The 27,141-nt window shown below is 44.7% G+C and overlaps 1 protein-coding gene across 2 annotated transcripts in view; it reads right to left on the bottom strand.

The window, feature by feature from the left end:
• The window catches only part of IQGAP1 (IQ motif containing GTPase activating protein 1), a 185,572-nt gene that overhangs the window by 25,393 nt on the left and 133,038 nt on the right, over positions 1-27,141 (bottom strand). For both annotated transcript variants that reach the window (XM_073304652.2, XM_073304653.2), the window contains 6 exons: positions 22,705-22,845; positions 22,528-22,612; positions 19,610-19,842; positions 11,298-11,430; positions 10,807-10,909; positions 9,623-9,758 (listed from right to left, as the gene is read on the bottom strand). In XM_073304652.2, coding sequence (XP_073160753.1) covers positions 9,623-9,758; positions 10,807-10,909; positions 11,298-11,430; positions 19,610-19,842; positions 22,528-22,612; positions 22,705-22,845 — 831 coding nt within the window. The remainder of the gene's footprint in view (positions 1-9,622; positions 9,759-10,806; positions 10,910-11,297; positions 11,431-19,609; positions 19,843-22,527; positions 22,613-22,704; positions 22,846-27,141) is intronic.

Raw genomic sequence — 27,141 nt, 5'->3', positions numbered from 1 at the left:
CAAGGAAGTCTGGGAACCAGCACTGTCTCAGCCTCGCTGGAGCAATGAGGATGAGCTTGGCCTGATCCACCTTGAGCTTGAGGATGACCTGAGGAATGCCTGGCATAGGGGGGAAAGGCACATAGAAGAGCTGACTGCCAGCTGCAGTGGAAGGCATTGGAGAGGGAGCCCGGAGTGAGGCCCCCGGGGAGCAGAATAGGTGACACTTTGTTTTCCCTCGTCGCAAACAGGTCAATTGTGGGGATGACTCGGAGGACACTCACATTCAGGGACTGCTTGTGGCTCAGGGAGAAAACTCTGCTTAGTTGGTCCGTGAGACAATTTTGCACCCTCTGCAAGAGGACTGCCACCAGAGTGACTTCAGTGCAGAATTGCCGCAAGTTGATTGCCTCTAGGCAGAGTAACCTGGAATGTGCTTCTCCTCATTTGTTCACACAGTACATTGTGGTGGTATTGTCAGCAAGTATGTGAATGTGATACAGCATGGCCAGAGGGCAACAGGAGAGTGATAAAGGAGAGTTATGTAAGCGCCAGGATGAGGAGAAGCCTTATTCCCTGTTGAGGGAAGAAAGGTTTCTATACATTAATTAAAAGCATCTGAAGCCAATTAGAGCACCTGAAGCTAGTCACCTGATAAAAACCCCGTTTCAATCAGCCAGGGGAAGGAGTTGGAGTAGAGGAGAGTTTGGAGAAGTGCCGTGGCTGGTTAGAAGACCAAGACCCGAGGGGGAGAGAGAGAGAGAGAGTAGGAAGCCCCACAAGCTGAAGAGCAGAAGAGGGAAGTAGCCCAGAGGAAGGAAGCACTAGTTCAAGTGGTTTATCCCTATCCCTCGGGCCCCTGGGCTGGGACCTGGAGTAGAGGGCGGGCCCTGGTCCCTCCCTCTCCACTACCCTTCTCTGGGTTACTAGTGGGACAGTAAATACCCTAGTTCAGGGGCAGGAAACTGCGCCCTGAACCCACCCCCCAAGAGGAGGAAGCGCGGGACCCATCATAATCGTACTGTCAATTTGCCACAGTGAACCACTAAAAGAACAGGAGTACTTGTGGCACCTTAGAGACTAACAAATTTATTAGAGCATAAGCTTTCATGAGCTACAGCTCACTTCATCGGATGCACAGAATGGAACATATAGTAAGATATAGATATATATATATACACACACACACACACACACACACACAGATAAGTTGGAAGTTACCATACAAACTGTGAGAGGCTAATTAGTTAAGATGAGCTATTATCAGCAGGAGAAAAAATAACTTTTGTAGTGATAATCAAGATGGCCCATTTAGACAGTCGACAAGAAGGTGTGAGGATATTTAAGAAAATAGATTCAATATGTGTAATGATCCAGCCACTCCCAGTCTCTCTTCAAACCCAAGTTAATGGTATCTAGTTTGCATATTAATTCAAGCTCAGCAGTTTCTCATTGGAGTCTGTTTTTGAAGCTTTTCTGTTGCAAAATTGCCACCCTTAAATCTTTTACTGAGTGGCCACAGAGGTTGAAGTGTTCTCCTACTGGTTTTTGAACGTTATGATTCCTGATGTCAGATTTGTGTCCATTTATTCTTTTGTGTAGAGACTGTCTGGTTTGGCCTATGTACATGGCAGAGGGGCATTGCTAGCACATGATGGCATATATCACACTGGTAGATGTGCAGGTGAACGAGCCCCTGATGGCGTGGCTAATGTGATTAGGTCCTATGATGGTGTCACTTGAATAAATATGTGGACAGAGATGGCATTGGGCTTTATTGCAAGGATAGTGTTTTTGTTGTGTTTTTGTGGTGTGGTGTGTGGTTGCTGGTGAGTATTTGCTTCAGGCTGGGGGGCTGTCTGTAAGTGAGGACTGGTCTGTCTCCCAAGATCTGTGACAGTGAGGGATCATTTTTCAGGATAGGTTGCAAATCTTTGATGATGCGCTGGAGATGTTTTAGTTGGGGGCTGAAGGTGACAGCTAGTGGCATTCTGTTATTTTCTTTGTTGGGCCTGTCCTGTAGTAGGTGACTTCTGGGTACTCTTCTGGCTCTGTCAATCTGTTTTTTCACTTCAGCAGGTGGGTATTGTAGTTTTAAGAATACTTGATAGAGATCTTGTAGATGTTTGTCTCTGTCTGAGGGATTGGAGCAAATGCGGTTGTACCTTACGGCTTGGCTGTCGACAATGGATCGTGTGGTGTGTCCTGGATGGAAGCTGGAGGCATGTAGGTAAGTATAGCGGTCAGTAGGTTTCCGGTATAGGGTGGTGTTTATGTGACCATCTCTTATTAGCACAATAATGTCCAGGAAATGGACCGCTTGTGTGGACTGGTCTAGGCTAAGGTTGATGGTGGGATGGAAATTGTTGAAATCATGGTGGAATTCCTCAAAGGCTTCTTTTCCATGGGTCCAGATGACGAAGATGTCATCAATGTAGCGCAAGTAGAGTAGGGGTGTTAGGGGACGAGAGCTGAGAAAGCGTTGTTCTAAGTCAGCGATAAAAATGTTAGCATATTGTGGGGCCATGCGGGTACCCACAGCAGTGCCGCTGACTTAAAGGTATATATTGTCCCCAAATGTGAAATAGTTATGGGTGAGGACAAAGCCACAGAGGTCAGCCACCAGGTTTGCCGTGACATTATCTTGCGTAGATACTGTTCCCGATAATGTCACGGCAAACCTGGTGGCTGACCTTTGTGACTAGATGAATTGGTTGCAACCTCTCCAAGCCCAAGGCAATCTTCAACCCAAGAAGAGCCTCAGTACCAGATCAGGCTGCATAGCCTGTTCAAGCAGATGCTGCTTGAGGCAGAGGTCCCATTCCACCTGAGTCTACTTCTTGAAGAATCTGCAGATCAAACAACACAAGCCCCGTGTGTGGGGGTCGCTGTTGGAGATTTTATGAAAATATGCTAATGAGCGTGAATATAATGTAACTGGAATATGCTTCATGTAAAAGGTCTCTTGTAAGGTATCGTTTCAAAGCTTATAATCTACTGAGTGTGTTCATCCTATTTGTATGAATGTATCATTCTTGTATCTGAAACTAGGAATATAAAATATAACTCTGAGGTCCTATTGTGGTTATGCAAAGTGTGGGCCATTAATGGTAGTTTAGAATCTTGATGGCTCCCATCAACTAGGACAACTGACTGTAGATTGCTCTGTCTCCTTGTAAGCCTTCCTGTGAGTCAAATTGGGAAGAATAAAAGCTTGGGGTCTCACAGGACACGTGACCATGTCACCTGGTACTGGAATCCATCTTAAACCTGGTGCTTTTCCATTTAGAAGGAGGGGTGGGCACTCAAAGAGACAAAAGATTCCCGCCTTGTGCCGAAGGTAATAAAAGGGGGTGGAACAGAACAGAGGGGCTGCAGTCATGAGAAATCCCCTAGCTACCACCTGAGCTGGAACAAGGACTGGGAAGGAGTCTAGTCTGTGAAAGCAGCTTACTGGAACATCCCTGAGGGTGAGATTTACCTGCATTCAGTTTCTTACTGTATTAGGCTTAGACTTGTGTGTTTTTGTTTTAATTTTGCTTGGTAACTTACTTGGTTCTGTCTGTTATTACTTGGAACCACTTACATCCTACTTTTTATTCTTAATAAAATCACTTTTTGCTTATAAATTAACCCAGAGTAAGTAATTAATTCCTGGGGGAGCAAACAGCTGTACATATCTCTCTATCAGTGTTACAGAGGGCAGACAATTTATAAGTTTACCCTGTATAAGCTTTATACAGAGTAAAACAGAGTTATTTGGGGTTTGGATCCCATTGGGAGCTGGGTGTCCGGGTGCTAGAGACAGGAGCACTTTCTAAACCGTTTTCAGTTAAATCTGCAGCTTGTGTGGGATGTGGTTCAGACCTGGGTCTGTGTTTGTAGCAGGCTAGCATGTCTGACTCAACAAGACAGGATACTGAAGTCCCAAGCTGGCAGGGAAAACAGGCTCAGGGGTAATCTCAGCACATCAGGTGACAGTCCCAAGGGGGTATCTGTGACCCAACCCGTCACACAGAACAAACAACACTCTTCAAGACAACGCAAGCCCCACGTTGGGGGTTGCTGTTGGGGATTGCTCCTCCACATGAAGGACAATGTTTAAACTCTAGTGTGAGCATCACCCCAGAACACTATCTACTTACTTCTAACTAACTGTATACAATAAACTAGGCAAAGACTAAATGTGAGGTTAAGATAATACAGACACACAGAGCTCAAACTCCAGCCATGGACAGTGAAAAGGAACTGAGAGGGGTTGGGACAGTGCTGCCTCATATAGCCAGGGAAGGGGCCACAGCCAGGAAACACAAGCACTGCCCCTCTATGGATAGTGCGAGGCAAAAGTCTCTAGCTCTGGTGCACTGGGAATGCACACACCCAAGTGGAATACATGTCTGCATCTACTCCAAGAATCTTTTGTTTCCTGAGATGTGCAGCTACTACCTCTAGACACTCGGTGAACGCTGTTGGTGCTTTAGAGAGTCCAAGAGGCAGAACTCTAATGGTAGTGGTTGTGCCCAATCTTGAATCTGAGGTACTTCCTGTGGCCCAGATGAACGGCAACATGGACATAGGCATCCTGTAAGTTGAGAGCTGAGAACCAGTCTTGTACTTGGAGCACTGGAATAATGGCAACAAGTATCATCCTGAATCTGAGGTGGCATGTATATTTGTTGAGTCTCCTCAGGTCTAGGGTAGGACAAACACCCCTTTTTCTTTCAGAGCAAGAAAATATCGGGAGTACAATCCTCTTCCCCTGTGTTCCTGTGGAATGTCTTCTATTGCTCCTATCTGGAGCTATGAGGCCACTTCTGCTTGTGAAAGGCTCTTGTCAGAAGGGTCCCTGAAAAGGGATGGGGAAGGGAGGTGGATAGGGTAATGGTGTCTAATACCCACCTGTCCACAGTAATGTCTGACCATAAGCGGTGGAATGGGACAAAGCAGTTTCAAAGAGGGTGTTGAATTGACTGCTTCTGGTGCAGCTCTTGACTGATGTGTTGAACCTGCTGCTGTGAAGACTGAGCAGTGTGTAAAGTTGAAGGGTGAGAAGACTGGTGTCCTCTGTTATAAAAAGACAGCTTCTGTGGCTGGTACTTCACATGCCTGTGGTAAGAAGACATCTGTTGCTGCTGCTGTTGTTGGGGGGTGGGTGGGGGGGGGGGAAATACATTTTCCAACATGCCAGAACTGTACATGCCTAAGGATCTCTGGGTGTGATGCTCTATTTTCTTGATGAAACTCTCCAAGCCTTCAAACAGCAAATCTTCGATGGTGGCTTACATTTCCGAGGGAATACCTGAAGCTGGAACCATGGTGTCCTCTCACAGTCACAGCTGTGGCCATGGTTCTAATTACAGTAACTGCAGCATCCACTGCAGCCTGTAAGGACCTGTTTGCTACTAACTCTCCCTCTTACACAATATCCTTCATTTCCTTTCTAGCCTCATAAGGAAGTTTTGGGACTAGCGTCAAGATTCTGTCACATGTGAGGAAAACATATTTAGATAAAAGGGCCTGACAGCTACCTACCCTTCACTGAAATGAAACAGATGAGTATGATTTCCTCCCCAACAGATCCAATCACTTCTGATCTTTGTCTTTGGGAGCGCTCTTGGTTGAGCAGGACTTTTCTTGGATGCCCAAAACTACCACAAGCAATCCAGGGTGAGTGCGAGTGTAAAAATACTTAAGCCTGGATAGAAGTATCTGATAGTATGTTTCTATCCTTTTTGCTGTTGGAGTTGCAGTATCCATCACTTAGACCCTGCCAAGACATTATAGTAAGAGGGTAACATGCATTGGACAGACATCATCAAAGAACCTGTGTGACTTCTGTACTATGACCAAAGTCTCGATCTCAAGTGTGTCTGCAATCCTCAGTAAGAGGTCTTGAAAAGCCTTAAAACCATCTAGTGTCAATTCCAGAGCAGAGGCAACTGCCTCATTGTGTGATGAAGAGAAGAGGCCCTTCGGCAGTGGTGTGTCAGCAGACCAAGTTACTGCTCTTCCTGGTGTTCTGATGCCTGGGGTTTAACTGATGAAGCTGTGGGAGAGGATGATCTTCTCTTTTTCCCTGCAGGAAAAGAAGAGCTCTAGTGGGTTGTCCCTAATACCTCCAGAATGGCATGGTGGCATCCCATAGGGGTAGGCGTTCTGCAGGTTGGCCTAGCCACTGACACTCCTATGACTGTGGGTCAAATGGCTCCTCCACCCTTCCAGTAGTGCTGCCCATAGATTGTACAGGGGACAATTCCCAACTCAGTGCCAGGAAGAAAGCGTACCCCTGTGATGCTGATGAATAGTATCTCTCTTCTGGTGCTAACAGGGACTCCTCAGTATCGGCAGGCATCTCTGTGACAAAAGCATTTCTGCATCTAGTCCCATTGACTGAAGTGTCTGTGCTGGTTTGTGAGTAGGTGCTGATATAGAAGTCAAGACTGGCATAAGTGACAGTGCTGTTGGTGCAGTTTCCAGCACAGGTACTAATACCAGTGGACCATGCTGCACCACTCACTCCTCCCTCTTGCCTGATGATGTCTGGCATGTCTTGAAGGACTTCTCCTTTGAGGTCTTCCCAGGCCTCCCAGCATGGAAGGACACGCTCTCCCACCTCCGACTTTGGTGCTCTTATGATTCCATCTTAGGCTATTGTGACGCTGTACCAGTGGTTTACTCAGTACTGATTTCCCCAACAGCATCTTGGGTATAGCCCAGCTGCCTGGCAGCATGCTGGTGGTGCTGGTCTTAGTGGTTCCAGACAGCTTTGTTCCAGGATTTCTGAGTTGGACACCACTCTCATCAACTGCTCTAAGAAATAGAGCTTAAGTTGTGCGATTTTCTGGTTCAAGCTGAGCACAAAAAGCAGACTAAACATCTGCTAGGGATGTGCACCTCATCCAAGCAGAAAAAGCATCTGCTGTGACCATCCTTCAGCAGGGTGAGTCTGTTACAGAACAGGCAAAGTAGGAAACCCAATTTAAATTCTACCACGTTGTACAGGGGATTTGTATGGAAGAGGAGAGGAAATTACACGGGAACAAGAGTCTGTTTGATAGATTTCAATCCAAATTAAGGATTTTAAGTTGAAGCTAGGTAAAAGTAAGTCTTGAAAGGAGTTCTGAAGATTTTCAGAGGTTTTCTTCAGAAATAGCTCACTAGAGTGCTATCAACAGATAGGACCCCACCAGGTTCTGCCTTGCTGTCACAGGCAGTAAGAGGGAACTAAGGGAGGGAGGGTGGGGCTGCCCGGCCTTTATAACCTCATATGGAAGCACAAGGAAGCAGCAAAGGGTGCAGGCGTGGCCCTGACAGAAACTGCTAGCCAAAAATAAATAAAATAAAAATCTGTTCTTGCATGCATGATGCACATGCTTAACTATAGTGGGATCCATGCTGACACAAAGTTGAAGAAGAACTGGACATTCTGTGGCAGCTTCAAGTAAGTTCTCAGTGTAAAGCGGTAGATTCTGCCCTCGTGAAACCTCCTTTATGCTGCTCTGGCAGCTGAAAGGGGACAGAAACAGCCCCCATCCCCAGGGTGTTATGGGAGAACTATGCCTCCAACAATGCAGCCTCATCATAGGTGTGTACCAGTGGAGCAACTGAAACATTTTTGCCAGCTCTCCCCATTTTATTGTAATTAATGCAATTTTGGTCCCAGAATCAGGTGGCTTCATGATGATGCAAAAAGCTCCAGGCTTAATTTAATTTTCACACCTGTTGAGGGGAAAATCCCCTCTGACTAGCTGCCTTTTCCACTTCCTCATATCTTGGGAAAGAAAGCCAATCAAACCTACCGCATCAAGCAGTCAGAGCTCATCCCTATCTCTCAGGATCTGACAGAAGTTTTGGGTAGAAGATGACGGAAGGGAAACAGGGGACACCATTTTCACAAGAAGGGAAGAGGAAGCAGAAAAAGATGGCTGCTGAGGGTGGCTCTGCTCCCTCCCCCACCCTTTTACAAATGGACTGGCTTCTCTCTATTCCTCCCTCCTCTTCTCTATCCCTACAACACCAGGCCTAGAAAGGAGAGAAGAGGATCCTTGCTGGAGATGCCCCCTTAGTTTGGGAAGGGTTGTGAGTGAAGAGCCACCACTGCTGCAAAAGGAACAGAGATTTACTGAGGGAGGGGGCAAAGGGAAGGGAAAGATATGGCTGGATGGGCAGACTGAGGTAGATATGGGGCAGATGTGAGGTCAAAGGGGACACAAAATTGATTTGGGAGTGAGGGTGCAGAGTTGATGTGCGGGGGTGGGGGACGACGACATAATTAACAGATGTATAGATGGAGGAACAAAATTAACTAACTAGAATTTTGAGAGAACATGGAAAACCTCTGCACCACCAGGTAGCCCATTAATACAAGTTTGTGTAATGTACTTTTTTAATCACAAGATGTTGGAAGGTATGGATTTCAGAGAAGCAAACTGAGCTAGAATCAAATCAATCAATGTGCATGTGTGCCAATGAGCTAGCCCCAATCGTCTCACAATCTCATACAAACTGGGCGGGGAGTGGGGAGGGGGAAGAGAAGGGAAATTCAAAATCAGAAGAGATTAAAAATGTGATTTTTGTTTAGAAGAACCTCATAATTTTGAGGACAACCTCATGTTTTGTGGTCTGACTCATGATATTTTAACTTTTGGGGTTTACAATACTGCTAGAGCAGGTGATTGGCAGCTGTGGGGAAAACCCTGTAAATTACCACTTGTGTTCCCTGCTCCTGCAGTCTGCACCTCCCGAGAGGCACAGCAGAGAATCTGCCTTAAGGTTTTTACTGAATTCAATATGAAAGTGACGAATGCAAAAGTACAGTATTTCTTGTGTTGAATTTAACATGTAAGTATTACATATATTCGCAAAAAGAAAAGGAGTACTAGTGGCACCTTAGAGACTAACCAATTTATTTGAGCATGAGCTTTCGTAAGCTACAGCTCACTTCATCAGATGCATTCCCCGAAAGCTTATGCTCAAATAAATTGGTTAGTCTCTAAGGTGCCACTAGTACTCCTTTTCTTTTTGCGAATACAGACTAACACGGCTGCTACTCTGAAACCTATTACATGTATTGTACATTTGCCCTCCCCGAAATTTTCAATGTGTCACAAATTTTGTATTGAGAACACGGAACTGCATGAGAGAAGTGATCTGGGGGCAGGGTGTTTCTGCTAAAATGATCTACTGTGAGTTAGTTAACTATGTCCACAGTTAAAATTGACATCAGTGGCTTCAGAGTTAAAATTTATTCAAGATCAATAAAGGTCATTCACATACTTCAGAGCTCTTGTTTCAGACTGTGTATGGACACTATCAGACTTCACTGTATCAGTTACACTCAGCTTGTGTTTGGAAGGTTTTCTTCATAATCATGAAAACTGGAGACCCTCTTTTAAAATGATAAACCTTAAATTCTCCAGTACTATGCTTTGGCAATGGGGTTTTCCTGAAACAAATTCACTAGCCACAAAATCTAGGGGCCCTGGCTACAAGCTATGGGCACTTTAACAGGTTTGGATTCATTTATTCTATCGTTTCCTGACATCACTGTTGCCTTTTTCTTCATAGTCCAACCCATACAATTCATATCCTAATGCTCGCTTATTTAAGTGACGACTGCTACAGGCCATTACCCATCACTCACTTCAACAGGATTGTCCTTGCATCCATTTCAGCATTCTCATCACCAGGAACATCAAATTTATTAGTCAGTGTAAGAGAAACTTCAGTCTTTGCTAGCATCTCCTTGTTGGGGTCATTAATGTTACCAGACCCTTCCCCTGGGGTAGAAAAAGAAGAGGTGAGTTATCAATGAGGGAATCTACTTCCCAATGACAGATGTGATGACAGTGACACAGGTTAGAATGTTATCAAACATTGTCATGGGCTGTATGGGTCTGCAATATTTTCCTTCCAGCACCAATCAGAAAAACAATCAATTCATTTTTAAAGGACCTTTTACAGCCCATTTATGGGTTTTAAAAACATGTTAATCTTGCACATACATAATTTAGGATTTCCTAACATTCCTCCTTCTTCAGCAAACTGATAGAAAATGGATACTAAAAAAAAAGATTTCATGTAAATTCAGGTTTTGGTGCCTCAGACGTATACAAATCAGAGTGTGCGTGTGATACATCTTGCATCTCAACCTGCCTCTCTACTGATAAGCTTAAATGTGACCTACCAAGGAAAATAAATTCACTTTGTGCCCTTTGTTGCTTCTTTGGCCTTGTCTATACTAAAAAGGGTTTGTTAGTATAGTTAGTAGAGATGCACCTTGCACTAGCAAGAGTTCTTTTGCTAGTATAGCTTATAACAATCCTGTGAATGAAATAAGCTATAATGGCAAAAGGACTTTTTTGGCTGATACGTCTACACTAAAGCATGTGCTAGTATAGCTATATCAGTTACTGACATAGATATGCTAGCAAAACTTTAAAGCATAGACCAGACCTTTATGTTGCATGAACGAGGACTGAAAGATTTGTCAATGTTTTTTCACATTAGAAATTCAGGTCCCTAGTGAGAGGGGAAGGTGTGTGTGAGAGGGGGGAAAAGAGGAAACCGGGTATGGTGGAAGGGGAGGCACACAGAGCCCTGGTGTTGGAGGAAAGGATTTGATACAGTGCCTCTCAGATTCATAGAGCACAGAGGTGGAAAAGCCCTATTGGGTAAACTAGCCTAGCACACTGTAGGCTGCTGCTGTTTGTATAGCACAGTTCCCTCCCAAACTATTATTATTCTTTATAGTAATTTTTTTAAACCACACTTGGAGCTACTCAGAAGAACATCACATCTCCCTCCTGTAAAAGAAGAGGGGCTCACCTATCAGGGACTCAATAGTGGGAACTTCCCCCAGGTCATCCAGCAGCTCATGAATTGGATCATTGTGCTCAGGTGCAATCGCATCTTGATGATCTAAAAGCAGCTAGATTATATACAAATATAAATATACATTTAACTGTTCGTCCTGTGTCTTGTTTCACCTAATTTAAGAATTACATTATTTAGGCTCTCTTTGGAGAGAATTCCTCTCAGTTCATATGATTCCAAGTGAAGATACTAGCAGGCAAATGTCTGGTATCGTCACATAAGACTTAAACTATCAGATGACTTCACAAGAAAAAAAATATTAAAAAGGCCATAAGCAGACCAACTACTGACCTCAACATTTTGACAATTCAGAAGATATTGCCTTTTTTTTAACAATATCGTCAACATTTGAATTTGTTAAATGACTCACATTAAACCAATCAGTAACAGATTGTTCAGAAGGGCCATTCTGCAAGAAAGAAACGTGACTGATGTATACTTACCGTGTGTGTATTGATGATTTCTCCAATGGAAATATAGATAACTGGTTTAGTGAGAGTCACCAAGTCAGAATATTCATCAACATTAAATTTATCCTGTAGTTCTGGAACCTCACAGGCAGCCTGAAAAAAACGTCTTCAGACATAAAGAAAAAAGAATCAAAACAATCCTGCCAATCACAAGCACTGACATAACCAAGGCATTGACTCTCTGTGATATTCTCAAGCAGAGCTGTTCTTTGGAACTTTGGTACAATAAGAGGAGGTTACTTACCTGTAACTGGAGGTTCTTTGAGATGTGTGGTCCCTTTCTGTATTCCACTGAGGGGTTTACGCATGAACACTATGAGTCTGGAGCTGGAGAATTTGAAAGTAGTGTCCCTTGGTCCACGCACGTGCTCTGGCTCACCTCATGGTTTTGTTCAAAGCGATGAAGGGCAGAGCAGACTGACTGTATCTCCAGTTCCTTCTCCACCCTGAACCAGACATATCCGAAGCAGAGGGGAAGGAGGGCAGGAAGTGGAATGCTGTTAAGGACCACACATCTCAAAGAGCCTCCAGTTAAAGGTAAGTAACCTCCTATTCGTCTTTGAGTGATGATCCCCTACTGTATTCCACCTAAGGTGATTAGCAAGCAGTACTTAAGTCAGAGGAGGGTGTGAGGATGAAGATGGAACAGTCATGCAGACGACTGCTGGCCAAAGGAGCCATCTGATGCCAAGTCCTGTACTAAGGCATGTGTTGCAAAGATGTGCACGGAACTCCACGTGGCCGCTCTACATATGTCCTGGAGCAGGACGTACTGAAGGGAGGTTGTAGTCAAAGTCTGGACTCTTGAGGAAAGCGCCTGTGCCCCAGTAGGGGGAGGCAGGCAAGACACATAGTTGATAGCAAAATGTAATGCAACACAAAATCTACTTGGAGATTCTCTGGATGGAGATTGCCTGACCCCTAAGTCTTTCTGCTAGTGCAACAAACAGTTTGGGGGACTTTCTGATGGGTCTTGTCCTCTGCAGGTACAAGGCCAAAACCTGTCAGATGTCTAGGGAGTAGAGTTGTCGTTCCTCGGCAAATGTGTGAGGCTTCGGGAAGAAAACAGGTAAGTGAATGTAGGTGAATGAATTGATCAATGTGAAACTGGGAGATTACCTTTGACAGAAATTTGGGATGTAGGCGCAAACAGACTTTATCTTTTTGGAAAACTGTGAAGTGGGGGAGGGTTTGCCACCCTCCCTGCCACAAGTTCACTGACCTTTCTTGCAGAAGTCATAGCAATAAGGAAGCCGACTTTCATGACATAGAGCATAATGCCAACAGTTTGAAGGGTGATTTTATTAGTACAGATAGAACTATATTCAGATCCCATTGCAGAGTGATGGGTTGGATGGGTGGGAAGGTTCTGATGAGGGCTTCCAAAACCTAACAGTTAACAGGTGTGTGAAGACAGTGCTCTTCCTCAGGACGGTGGAATGCGCTAATGGCTGCTAGGTGGACTTACAGAGAATTGAGGGCAAGACCTGATGCTTTCAAGGACAGGAGGTAGTCGAGGAGGAGGGAAATCCTCACCCATTCTGGGGAAAGTTCCTTTTGTTGGGCTCAGGAAGTGAAACATTTCCACTTGGCCCTGTAACAGTGTCTAGTGGATTCTTTCCTGCTGCAGGAGAGGATGTCTTGCACAGCTAAGGAACAGGTCTATTCTAGAGTAGATGCCCATCCAAATACTATGCTCTAAAGGTGTAGTGCCTGTGGCTTGGGATGTCTGATTTCACTGTTGCATTGCATCAGCAGATCAGGGAAGATTGGGAGGGGAATTGGTGGACGGGTTGACATACATAGGAGGTTGGGAAACAAACTGTCAGGGCCAGCAGGGAGCGATCAGAATGACTGTCATTCTGTCTCATCTAATCTTACAGAGTACTCGAGGCAATAGAGGTAGAAGAGGGAAGGCGTAGTTGATTTGGTCTGACCAGATGAGTATAAAAGCAAAGCCCTGAGAGTGATGGCCAAGACTTCCCCTGGAGCAGTTCATGTTGAACTTGCTGTTTATGTGGGAGGTGAAGAGGTCTTTGGTAGGTATCCTCCATCAGTTGAAGATGGTGCAAAATATGGAGTCACAGAGTTCACGCTCATGGTCAATCGCAAACTGCTTGCTTAGCAAGTCCACAATCACATGCGTGTCCCTGGGAGATAGGCTGAAGATAAGAGGATATGGTGGGCGATGCGCCAATTCCAGAGATTGACCACTTGTGCACACAGAGCAGTCAATCTCATGCCCTTGTTGTTGATGTAGAAAACAGTGGTGGTATTGTTCAACATAATAAGAACACGATAGGAACAGATGAACAGGAGAAAGGCTTGGCATGCTTTTCTTACAGCTCGGAATTCCAGGATGTTGATGTGCCTCCTGAATTCCCAAGGAGTCCATGCTCCCTGTGTTATGTGATTGCCCATGTATGCTCCCCTGCCTACAAGGGATGCATTGATGATGATCATCTTGTCTGTGGAGGAGGAGAGGAAGGGAACCTCTGTGTAAACATGACATGGGTCCGTCCACCACTGGAGGGATGAGAGCACCCTGGGGAAGACTGTCAAAACATGAGGTCCATGGTATGATGTTTGGGTAAGTAAACTGTCTGGAGCCATATCTGGAAGCAGTGAAGGTGGAGCTGAGCAAAGGCAGTGACTTATGTACACGACCATGTGGCCCAGCAGACAAGTCCTGGCCGGGACATAAGGATTGTTGATGTGAGTTATGAGTTCTTGCAGTGTCTGGAACCTGTTACCTGGTAGGTAAGCCCATGCTGTGACTAAGTTGATGGTGGGACGAAAGAAGATTCGAGGGATGAAAGAAGGTCGAGCAGCATGGAAGTTGAAACTTGGGCTTTGTGTCTGGACCGTGCAGCTAGGAGCCTGTAGGCCAGATGGATATTGATGTGAAAATAAGTGTCTTGCATATCAAGAGCTGTAAATCACATGCATTTTTCTAGGGATGGGATGATTGCTGCCAGTGTGACCATATGAAACTTGGGCTTGCAAATGAAGTGACTGAGGTGACAGAGGTCCAGAATTGGTCTCCACCCGCCTTCTTGGGTATCAGGAAGTAAGCGGAATAGAACCCAGTTCCTTGATATTCCAGGGGAACGCGTTCTGCCGTTCCCTGTTGCACTAAGGAGTTCGCCTCTTGGGTGAGGATGCTGTCATGAGAGTGGTCCATGAGGAATGATTGTGGGGACTTTGGAGGAGGTAGTATGATGAATTCAATTGTACAGCCATGTTGGATTATGTTCAGCACCCATTTGTCCATTGTTACCACACTCCAAGCTTGAAAAGAGTGTGCTAGATGATCCCCAAAGGAGGTAGGATGGTTGTGAGGTTGTAGGCAAGGTAGTTGGCAGCTCTTGAGGCTGACTCAGAAATATCTTTTAGTTGCGGATTGCAGCTGCAAGGGGGAAGCATGTGAAGTGGGGTCCCAGAGAGCGGGATATCTGGGTCTTCTGTCACTTCCTTGGTGGCTTATAAGGTCCCTGATGGTAAGACTGGAGGGATCAGTAGCGTTGTGTGGATGGCGGGCAATGGAACTTGCACTTCATGGCAGGTGTGTAAATACAGAGAGTGAAGGGTGGCTCTGGAGTCCTTGAGAGCATGTAGGCAATCATCCATCTTTTGATTAAAAAGATGGGATTCATCAAATCGGAGGTATTCAATAACGTTTTGCACCTCCCAATGGAAAACAGAGGAGTGGAGCCATGATTCCCTACGAATAACTATAGCCATAACCATAGCCCTGGATGAGGTTTCTGCTGCATCCATCGCCAGCTGGAGCGTTGTTCTGGCCACCAGTTTCCCTTTCGTAATGATTGCCTGGAAATGAGTCCAGTCCTGTTCTGGGAGTTAGTCAGCAAACTCCTCCAGTCTGTTCTAATTCAGGAAGTCATATTTGGCCTGATAGTTTGAAATCCTGAATTGGAGACTGGCAGAGAACAGAACCTTATACCCCAAAAGGCCCAAGTGCTTGCCCTTCTTGTTGGATGGTGTGGAGCGCAGGCGTTATCTCGCTCATTCAGTTGCTGCTTGGACCATGAGGGAATTCGGGAGGGAGGGGTGAGAAGAGAAACTCAGACCCCTTAGCCAGAGCATAATATATTTTTTATGCCCCTCTGAGGATAGGCCTGCATGTGATTGGTGTGTGCCATACTGTCTCGGCTGGTTCAAGAATGGCATTGTTACTAGACAATGTGATTCTAGGTGGCGCTGATGAGTGGAGGATATCGAGGAATTTATGCTGGGTATCCTGGATTTCCTCTAGGGGAATGTGGAGTTTCCCCGCAACTCTATGCAGTAGAACTATAGGGTTAGAAGGGACTGCAAGAGTCATAAAGTCTAACTCCTTGCCAAGATGCAGGATTTGTAGTTTCTGAAATTGTCTAAAGTTGTCAGGAGCCAAAGGGGACGCTGTAGCCACTGCTTCATCCAGGGAAGACTAGGGGAATCTCTCCAGTTCTGGTGGCACCATCAGAGCTGGGCTGAGGGATTCCTCCTTCAGCAATGGATCTGAATGCCTGCTAGAAGGGGCCCTCAATGGGGAGGCTCCCTTGTGGATCAGGCAGGTTCTGAGGGGGGGTATTGGGACAAGGACCCCCAATAAGGCCAGTAGTCTGGATCCAGAGGGTCTTGAAGTGGTCCCCATGACATAGGGAACCAGTGGCTCCATGGTGGTTGGAGAGGCAGGTATTGCCAAGATCTGGACCGCCTTTGTAAATACATGTACGGTTGGCACAATGCTGATAATTCCTCTCCAGTGTCCAACTCACCAGAGGATGAGAAGGCAGACTCTCGTTTCATCAGGGTACAGTCGAGCCCGTGGGAGTGCATAGACCATCGAAGCAGGACGTGAGGGGTCTCGCAATAGTGTCATATCATGAGGGGAAGAAATAGTCTCCCTAGAGGTAGTGGGTCCCAACAAATGCCCTGATCCCAGTTCTGCTAACGCAAAGACGTCCTGGGGCTCAAACGCCTTGGTGTTCAGGGTACTATAGGGGTTCTCAAACTGAGGGTTGGGACCCCTCCGGGGGTCACAAGTTTCTTACATGTGGGGTTGCGAGCTGTCAGCCTCTACCTCGAACTCCGCTTTGCCTCCAGCATTTATAATGGTGTTAAATATATGAAAAGTGTTTTTAATTTATAAGGAGGGGTCACACTCAGAGGCTTTCTATATGAAAGGGGCCACCAGTACAAAAGTTTGAGAACCACTGGGGTACCCTCTCTTTACTCGGAACTAGTGGTGGTGCTGTGGACTTCCCTGGAGCAGGCAGATCCCGCATCTTATGGGAAGCCAGTGTTGATGATACCAGTGTTCCAGTACCTGGGACTGCCGTATCTCCTTGCTTGTGGGACTTCTTGTTGTGTTTATGTGGTTTTGAATACACTCTGTATCCAGGGCTTGAACTAGTGGAAGAAGCATCCATTTCCTTAGTTTCTGAGGAAGACTTATTCCCATGCTTATGAGTATGCTTCCTTACCTCCTGAGGCGGCTCTGGCATGGGGTTCATAGTGGTGGTACCGCCAGTGCTGGATTCGGTCTCGGTTGCAGGAGGTACACTCCTCGCTGTTTCAGGCCAATGTACAGGGGGTGGTTCCCTGGCCTGAGTCTGAGTGAGGCTTCATGGAGACTTCCATAAGGTGCTTCCGGAGGCAGAGAGCATGGCCTTCTCATGTCCAGCTGGGGAAGGACTGGCTGATACTACACCTGGATGCAATGTGGGCTTCTCCCAAACAGTAGAGACAGCATTGGTGTTCATTTCTGACCGAGAAATGAGGGCAGGAGGCACAGAGTTTCAAGCCTGGGGTCCTGGGCATAGTAAGGCACCCATGCATGGGTATGGGGCGGTGGGAGGCAGGGGAGAGGGTAGACAAATAAACCCTAATCACTAAAACTACAAGAACTATGATAAAACAGCTAAAAAGTACTATAAAACTAAAATTTTAAGAACTATTTACAACAATGTATTTAAAGGTGTGTCAGAGACGAGGACACAACTGAAAGTTCTGACTCAGACCATGCGGCGGTGAGAAGGAACTGGAGACGCAGTCAGTCCACCCTTTATCACCTCAGATGAAACCACAAGGCGAGCCAGGGCGCATGCATGAACCAGCGGACGCTATTTTCAAATTCTTCGGCTTCAGGAGAATGGTGCGCATGCATAAACCCCTCAGTGGAATACAATAGGGACCATCACTTGAAGAAAAAGGTATGTTGGTGTTTGTGGGTCAGCTTTAGCACATGACGTGAAGGTACACAGGATATGCTAACGTGTTTTCCCCAGTATCTGCTGGACAGGTGCTACCCTGCATCTCTAGTGGCCTTGTTTACACATACAACGGGGAGAGAGATTCTACGATCATGAAACTGAAGAAAGCAGAGGCAGTCTGGTTGTATCAGACATTATTACTATTATAGGGGAAGCAGATGTGACCCCTATATTTCAGTTGTCTAGCACTTTCCATTATAAAAAATGGTAATCCTTTCTTGAAGAGCTTTAACACCACCATAGTGTGTAGTGAGACTGAAATTTGACAGGGGACAGTTCTGGGGCCAGGGAGGTGCCTTTTATTGACCTAAAAAGAAAAGGAGTACTTGTGGCACCTTAGAGACTAACCAATTTATTTGAGCATGAGCTTTTGTGAGCTGTAGCTCACGAAAGCTCATGCTCAAATAAACTGGTTGCATCCGATGAAGTGAGCTGTAGCTCACGAAAGCTCATGCTCAAATAAATTGGTTAGTCTCTAAGGTGCCACAAGTACTCCTTTTCTTTTTGCGAATACAGACTAACACGGCTGTTACTCTGAACCTTTTATTGACCTGTAAATTTGTTCAGATTTGGTAGAGTTAAAAACTGTTGAAAATCACCATTGCTCATCTGTATTTCACAGTACAGTTTGATTTTGGCTTGTGCTAACACCCCTCAAGATTCCATTAGCACTATGCGCACACAGTGCTCCAGTACCTCACTTCAGTACTCCACACACAGACCAGAACCTCTGGGTGAGAGACACACAAAAATAACTGGTTTCAGAGTAACAGCCATGTTAGTCTGTATTCACAAAAAGAAAAGGAGTACGTGTGGCACCTTAGAGACTAACCAATTTATAACGGGGGGTGGCCTTCATAGTTACAGAGAACAGAATTTGTGTTAGTCTTTTTCCTTTAAAAAATATCCACCTAGGATATTACATACATTAAAAATGTTAATAAGGTTGAGAAGTCAAGCAATCAAAAGTTGGGAAATGCTATGCTACAATTAAGTAGTCTTCCTTTTGTGTTGTGATACAGTCTTTAATTACATAAACACATGCTATTTTTCCACTAGATCACTCCTGTATTCAGGGCACATTTCTTTTTATCCTCACTGATTATTCAGTGTGTGGCCCCATGCCTTATTTACGCTGTCCAAACCCTGCAATGAATATAAGATTATTAAATTTCCTCATGGGCTTTATGGTGCTCATTTCCATATCAGAGTTCTTCACAAATATTAGTGATTTTTATCTTCACAACTCTCCTGCAAGATAGGAGAGTATTATTATCCCCATTTTATTGGCAGGGAAATTGAAAAAGGACAAAAAGGTGACTTCCCTAAGGATGCCAAGTGAATCACTGGTAGAGGTTTATGCTCAAATAAATTGGTTAGTCCCTAAGGTGCCACTAGTACTCCTTTTCTTTTGCGAATATAGACTAACACAGCTGCTACTCTGAAGCCTGTCATTGGTAGAGGTAGGATTACAATTCAGGTTCTTCTGACTGCCTACTCTGTGCTTATTACTTCCTCACATGATAAGGCAGTGTGGTCTGTAGGGGTCAGACAGAAAAATTGTACATCATCATGTAATAAAAGATGGTATCATAATAAATATGCACAAAGGCCACGTTAATTGTGGCATTTCCTAACTTTAGAGTGCTTGACTCTGCAACCTTAATAACATACTTTTAACCTAATTTGTTGTATATAGTATATAATCTATAACACAAATAAAAGCTTTGTGCAATGGCTGTTAAGTCTGATTCAGAGCACAATCTTCTGACCCACTCCTTTAAAAGAAAGGAAATGGCAAGTCAAGGGAAGAGGTTCCAGCATTTCTTGCCACCGGCAGGTTGCCTTGATCCAGACCTTCAAATGCAATCACTGACATCTTCAACAGACTGCACATTTAAGAGACTGAACCAGTTCAAATGCAGCAGGTAGCCCAAATAGTACCTTTATTTCTTTGCAATATGGCCCTTCTCCGTACTTCCCAACCTATTAGCTGGGATCTCCTACCTGAATTTCTGATAGGACTGTGAAAGATATTCATTAATGATGCTTAGGTGAGCATTGTCTCCCATGAACATCTTATTGGATGCAGCATGCTGTAACATCTTTGCAATGGAACCAAGGTTTCTGCGCTGGTCTGTAGTCAGCTGACCTCCAGCAGAAAGGTCAATGATGTCAAATGCATCTGGAGCAACAATAGCTGGATTCATGTAGCGATAATAGAGTAAGTTGCCAATGATCTGGGAAGAGTTGAGCAGAGAAGCATGTCAAGAGGCAGTGACACAGGCTTCAGCTGGGCTTTATATACTCTACTCTGACTAGGCTTTGACAAATTTTTATTATTTGCATCAGACACCCAGACTCCAGTTCAGGATTGGAGCCCTACTGTATTGGGTGCTATACATACATACTCTAGCAGATAGCCCCTGCCCCCAAAGAATTTACAGATTATATAGGAACAAGATGCAATAGGGTGTTAATCATGATGGAAGAGGGAAGGGGAAAATAAGGGTACTAGCAACAGCAAGTCAAGGTTGCAGATATTCTTAATTAAGTATCATTTGTAGGCTATAATTTTTAAAAAAATTTATAAATAAGATATATGAATAAGAACTATTAATGAGTTATTAACAGGCTGCTTACATAGTAATTATTGATGCAGTGTTGTTGTAGCCATGTCCTAGGATATTAGAGAGACAAGATGGGTGAGGTAATATCTTTTATTGGACCAACTTTCTGTTCCAAAGCTTGCCTCCCTCAATAACAGAAATTGGTTCAATAAAAGATATTACCTCACCCACCCTGTCCCTCTACATAGTGATTAGGCAGTTTACCATGGGTATGAAAACAGAGATGACACTTAAAGGATCTGAAGGAGGATAGAGTAGTGACTGTGTAAACTGATTTGAGGAAGGTGTTCCATGCAAAAAGGGCAGCATGGAAGAAGAGATGAAGGTAATTGTAAGAGAAGTGAGCAAAAAAAGTGTCTGCCATCATTGGCAGAACAAAAGAATGGTGAGATGGGACAAGTAGGGGGAGTAAAATTGAGGAGAACCTTGAAGGCAAGGACCAAAGTTTGCGTTTAATGTGGTGGAGACAGAAAGTCAGTGGACGGATTTGACGAGTAGTAATACTGGTGGAAAACAGATATTAATTTTCACAACCCCCCCTTCAGAATAATTCCTGAAGAAATCAACTGAAATTTCCCATAGAGATCTCAAGATAACCATGATTTAGGAAAACCGAGAAACCATTTCAACTCAGATGCCAGAAAAGTGAGAAAAGCAGATACTAGAAGGACTACTTGGTGAACAGATTTGTACTATACAATACCATGTTAAATGTAAACAGCTAAAACCCTCGGAGAATGAAGACAACTGTTAATAAATATGTTGTCCATGTACTTACAGGCTTCCTTCTATCTTCATGTGACATTTAGCCAAAGATATTCCAGGGAAAGGAAGTTAAGACCCAACTAGCTATCCTGGAACTGTATTCTCACAGTGTGTTCTGTGGCTTTCTGGTGAGCTACAGATCTTTTCTGGTTGTTGCGGAGTGTTGTCATACAACATCATCTCCTGATTTCTAAGTGCTTCGATGTACGGAAGAGCCTAGACGCCTGAACAAACCGCTGAAATCAGGGAGTAACTAGCTTAACACTTATACAATAGAAGAGGAGGCGATAGGAACCACTTTCAGGGGTCAGACACAGCAGTGGAACTTTTTAAAAATAAAGTACTTCCTTGGTATTATTATTTTTCCATGTAAGCAACTGCTATAGTTACACAGCGCTGCTGTGTGAACATTAAAGATAATGAGGGTTCTAAAACTGGGAATGAGAAATGTGTCTGAGAGACACCCTCTCTACTAAAATGTGACCAAACTAAGAAAAATATGGAGAACTGTGTTATATGGGCCACTTCTGTTCTTAAACATCTATTAATCATATGTGAACATTAAGTCTACCACTGTCTGTAGCTTTGACTTTGCCACCTTTACAACTATATTGTTTCTACAGAGAGCAGGTTTACAGGAAAGCCTAGGGAAAGTTGCAGTTTTCTCTCTAAATTTACAGTTGGAAAAAAAGTTAATTCACCTGCACAGAAAGTCTAGAATCGATGCTTCAGTGTGGGAAAGCACAGAACTAGAAGAGAGAAGAAAACAGCATTCAAATTTTTTTTTATAAAGTAGGAGCAGAGCAGTTTAAAGAGACATTATCAGGTATGCTATGCTCTAAACCTAGGGTTTGTTAATTAAAAAGGGGTTCATGGAAATACAAATGTTTTCATTATTATTATTTTTTAATCTCAGTGAAGGTTTTGGAATTTTAAATGTGTCTAAAGTCAAGCACTGCCATATTTCAATACTGAATGAAAACCAGAAAGTGATACTAATTAGACAGCGACAGCAGAAAGGTGTAAATATACAGTAGAAATGGTGAAAAGTGATTTAGTATATCCTGCTGTTGAAATACTGTGGGGTGCTATTACTAACACAGGTAAGGATATGGGAGTTTTTAATATATATTTTTAACCTGATATTGTCTCTTTAAGAAAGGAAGACCTTGCTGCAATTGCTTCAGCAAAAACAAAGATTCACTTGCTGGCAAAAACTGTACAGCAAGTCAAGGAAACTTGAAGGATCAAATGCCCAAAGGAAATTAAAAACAAGGCAGAAGCGACAGGATCCCTCCTTCTAAGCCCTGTACCATGTACAACAACATTCACACACAACACAAAATACAGCTGGAATAGTCTATGTCCTTAATGAGAAAGCACTAAAATCTAAAAGATCATGTACATATTCCAGGGAGCAGGATGAAACATAGATCTGTCTCTGCAATAGCCAGGTTGGCTCCGAGTCTGATTTGCAATCATACACACTACTCTTTGCCAAAAGGAGGGCAAAGGTATTCAGCTCCTTACCTTCAGCAACTCATCCTCACCAGCATCAGGAAATTTCTCATGTAGTGAATCTTTCAGAACCTTGGCAATGAAGCGCATGCCATAACTATGAAAGAAACAAGAGAGCAAGCAAGACCTCTGTGAGCATGAAATCAAAAATAGTTTTCAGAAAGCAAAGGTGCAGCTCATTGTACTTACGGGATTTTATCCACTGAGCTGATGATGGCTGACAGGAACTTGTCTGTCACTGTCCGCATGTTTTTGATGGATGCATCTAGGCGTGTCCTCACCTCTTCATGAGCCAGAGCTTGCTCAGGTGTAACATCATATGGCAACTTACTGTTAGACAAAACCCACAAGTGAATGAGGCCTAAGCATTCCTTTCAGCAAGGGGGCTGGCTGTCCTCTTTCCAACTACCAGCTTGAACTGAAATTTGCCATTTAGCCCTAATTTGCTTGGCTGGTAAGAAAATATGGTTACTTATCTCAAAGAATACTAGTTATTGCGGGGTGTTTTGTCCACACAGATTCAACTCTTGAGTGCATGTCTCCCAGGAGCAAGATATTGACGACTTTTTAATAGCAGTGTCTGTTGGGGCCATGCCTGTGCCCTTGGAGCCCTTGTGAGCTCTGTAATTGAGGATATCAGGGGTGGGGTGACCGTAAGCACCTCTCACTTTCTTCATCAATAAGATTCCCAAGTGTCAAGATTTCAATTAGCAAGGGGCAGCAAGTTATATGGGCCTGTGGTGCCCGTGCTCCACCCGTGTTCGGGACGGGGATGGGTCTCTCCCCTGGCCCTGCGCGCCTCCCCCTGAGTGTCCCACGGCCCCGCCTGCGTGCCGCCCCCAGAGCGTGCCTGCCTACGCCCTGGGCAGCTGCCCTGCTGCTCCTCGTTGGCCGCTGCTGGCTACAAAAGGGAGTGGTGCTAGTGGCACACTGAGGAGTTTGGGTGGAGATTCAGAGGACTGAGTGAGTGACTGTAGCAGCTCAGGGAGCCCCAGGTGGCTGCTCAGCCTGCTTTGGGCTTTTTCTTTCCCTTCCTCTCCTCTCCTTTTCTTTTGCGAGTTTCCCTTCTTTGTGACTGTACCCAGGGCACTACTCTGAACCCCTTCCCCTGCCCCACCCTCTGCTTCCTCCTCCCCATCTCCACTTTGCGGGGAGAAACTCGGGCTGTTTTCCTGTCTCCTCGCTGCAAAACAACTTCATCGCTTCTCCTCCTTCCCACTCCCACTGAGGCACTTTCTTTCTCTCCTGTCTCCCTGGGTGCAATGTAGCCTCCTGCTGCCCCATGGCCAGCTGGACTTCTCGCTGCACCTCCTGCACGTGAGCAGCTCCTTTCAGGGGTTCTCCCGGAGATGCAGCATGAAGTCTCTCTTCCCTCCTCCCCTGTAATCTCTCTCTGGAGTTGAGGGTGGGGAAAAGTTTGTTGATTGTTGTTTTTCCCTCTAAACTCTTGGTGCTCTTGTTTTTGAATGAGGAGTTCTTGCTCTGGGGAAGTGTAACCCTCTGGACCTAAGAGGGGCCTTAGGAGCACGTGCCGTGAGAATGGTGCGGGGTGAGTGTGCTGTCAGAGGGAAGTGGGGGGCCCCTCCCCCAGAGCTCGCTGCTGCTGGTGGGAAGAAGGCTGGGGTAGTCCTCCTTTCTGGCCCAGGCCCCAGGGCAGCCTGCCTGTACCCCAAACTTCCCATCTCCAGCCCCACCCCAGAACCCGCATCCCCAGCCAGAGCCCTCACCCCCCTGTACCCCAACCCTCTGCCCTAGCCCTGAGCCCCTCCCACACCCCAAAGCCCTCATCCCCAGCCCCACCCCAAAGCCCCCACCCCCAGCCAGAGCCCTCATTCCCCACCACATTGTACAATATAGGGAAACTGTTAAATGTTTACTGTTTCCAATCAATTTTTACATTATTTTACATAATAGGCAGGTGTGTGTGTGTGTGTGGGGGGGCAGCACCACCAAAAATTATACAAACCTGATGCCTCTGCAATTCACAGGGACAGAGAGAGGGTCATGGAATCTGTGTGGACATTATATCTTGAAGAACCAGTTACTGTTCAGTAACTGTACTTTCTTCCTCACATGATTGTCCACACAGATTCCACTCTTGGTGACTAGTAATCAGTATCCTTCCTTGGAGTTGGGTAAGAGGAATCTACTGAAATATCAACTGAAGGACTGCTCTACCAAAGCTTGCATGTGACCTAGAGGCCTGCAGCCAGGAATAGTGAGAAGTGAACATGTGGAATGAACTCCATGTTGCTGCCCTACAGAGTTTCCTGAAAGAGATACTGTTTAGAGGCGATGGAGGCTGCTTGAGGTCAATTTGGATCTAACGTGTTCAGGTGCATCCTTCTTCACAAGAACATATCAGCTATGTATGCAGTCCGAAACCTACTGGGACAGTCTCAGTGAGGATATCAGCTGTCCCCTTGACTATGCTGAGAATGCCATGAATAGTTTCACAGATCCTAATTGATCTGTTCCTATTCAGATAAAAAGACAATGCTCTAACCACATCTGGAGCATGGAGTCTCACTTCAGCTGGTGAAGAATAAAACTTAGGGAAGATAATCAGGAGGTGAATAGATTGATTGCGAAAATCCAAAACAACCTTATGTAGAGCTCTCCCAGCGACAAAATAAAACCACCCACAACAAGGGGCAGTATCTTTGTCGCCAAGAGAGCATCTCTTGCTGACAAAGCACTGTCCACACTGGTACTTTTCGTCATTAAAACTCTTGTTGTTCAGGGGTGTGTTTCTTTCACACCCCCAAGTGACAAAAGTTTTAACAACGAAAGTGCAGTGTACACATAGCCTATGAAAAGCCTTACTAAAATCAAGATATACCACATCTGCTGCTTCCCCCCTCACCCACAAGGCTTGTTACCCTGTTAAAGAAAGCTATTAGGTTGGTATGACAGGATTTGTTCTTGACAAATCCATGTTGATTGTTAATAATCACCTTATTATCTTCTGGGTGTGTGCACACTGAATGCTTGATTATTTGCTCCATTATCTTTCCAGGTACTGAAGTTAAGCTGACTGGTCTGTAGTTCTCCGGGTTGTCCTTATTTGCCTTTTTTATAGATTGGCACTATATTTGCCCTCTTCCAGGGCTCTGAAATCTCTCCCATTTTCATAAGTTTTCGAAGGTAATTGCTAATGGCTCAGCTGTCTCCTCAGTCAGCTCCTTGAGTATTCTAGGACGCATTTCATCAGGCTCTGCCTACTTGAAAACATCTAGTAATATCTAAGGGCTTGTCTACATTGCCACTTAACAGTGTGGCAACTTTATCGCTTAGGGGTGTGAAAAAACTCATGGAGGTGGGTTTTTTAGAGCGCTGGGGGAGCTCTCTCCCAGCACTCTGCTGCAACTACGTTGCCAGTGTAGACTAGCCCTATGTAATTTTTAATTTGTTCTTCCCTATTTTAGCCTCCAGATGTAGAATGTTTTCTTGTTACTCTTTATGTCTCTAGCTAATTTAATCTCATTTTGTGCCTGGGCCTTTCTAATTTTGTCTCTACATGGTTGTGGTTTTTTTTTATGTTTATCCTTCATAATATGACCTAGTTTCCACCTTTTGGAGAACTCTTTTTTGAGTTTCTGGTCATTGAAGATCTTCAGGTTAAACCAGGTGGTTTCTTGCCATACTTCCTATCTTTCTTATGCAGTGAGATAGTTTGCTCTTGTGCCCTTAATGTCTCTTTGAAAAACTGCCAACTCTCTTGAACTGTTTTCCCCCTTAGGTAAGATCCTATGGGAAGCAAGTTATCAACTCTCTGAGTTTCCTAACGTCTATCCTCTTAAAATCTATTATCATTTTCTGCCTCCTATCACTCCTTAGAATCATTAATGCTATCATTTCATGATCACTTTCACCGAAGCTGCCTTCCACTTTCAAATTCTCTAACAGTTTCTCCCTATTTGTCAAAATCAAACCTAGAATAGCCTCTCCCCTAGTTGCTTTCTCCACCTTTCAAAATAAAAAATCGTCTTCAATGCATTATAAGAATTTGTTAAATAATCTGTGCCCTGCTTTATTAGTTTGCCAACAGATGACTGGGTAGTTGAAGTCCACCGTCACCACCAAGTCCTGTGCTTTGGATGATTCTGTTAGTTGTTTAAATAAAGCCTCATTCACCTCTTCTACCTGGCTAGGTGATCTATAGTAGACCCCTACCATGATATCACTCTTGTTTTTTACCCCTTTTATCCTTACCCAGAGAGTTTCAACAAGTGCACTGCTGTGGTATTGTCTGGAGACCCTGAAGGAGCGGTAAGAATGCCCTTCATGCCAACTGAATAGCTTGGAGTTGCAGCACATTGACACACACAGATATTTGAGAGCCAATCATTTCCTCCAAATCTGAAGTTGGTCCAGCTGTGCTCCCTACCAATGGGTGGAGGCGATCACGATCAGAATCTCTGAAGAGAGGGATTCACAGATTCATAATCATCTAGTCCCACCTCCTGTAGAACTTAGGCCAGGGACTTAGAAGAGGATCTGCCTCCTAGCAGGAGCGCGAGAGCTACATCTTCCCTGGTCCTTAGTATGGGTCTCCTTACAGCTTCTGTTCTGCTTGGAAGTGGAAGCTTCCAAGGAACAAGGCTTGCGAGTACTTCTTGAGCT

Source organism: Lepidochelys kempii, chromosome 10 (assembly GCF_965140285.1).
Source record: "Lepidochelys kempii isolate rLepKem1 chromosome 10, rLepKem1.hap1, whole genome shotgun sequence".
Classification (NCBI taxonomy): Eukaryota; Metazoa; Chordata; order Testudines; family Cheloniidae; genus Lepidochelys; species Lepidochelys kempii.
Note: the sequence above shows the minus strand (reverse complement) of the source record. Positions and strands in the feature narration are given on the sequence as shown.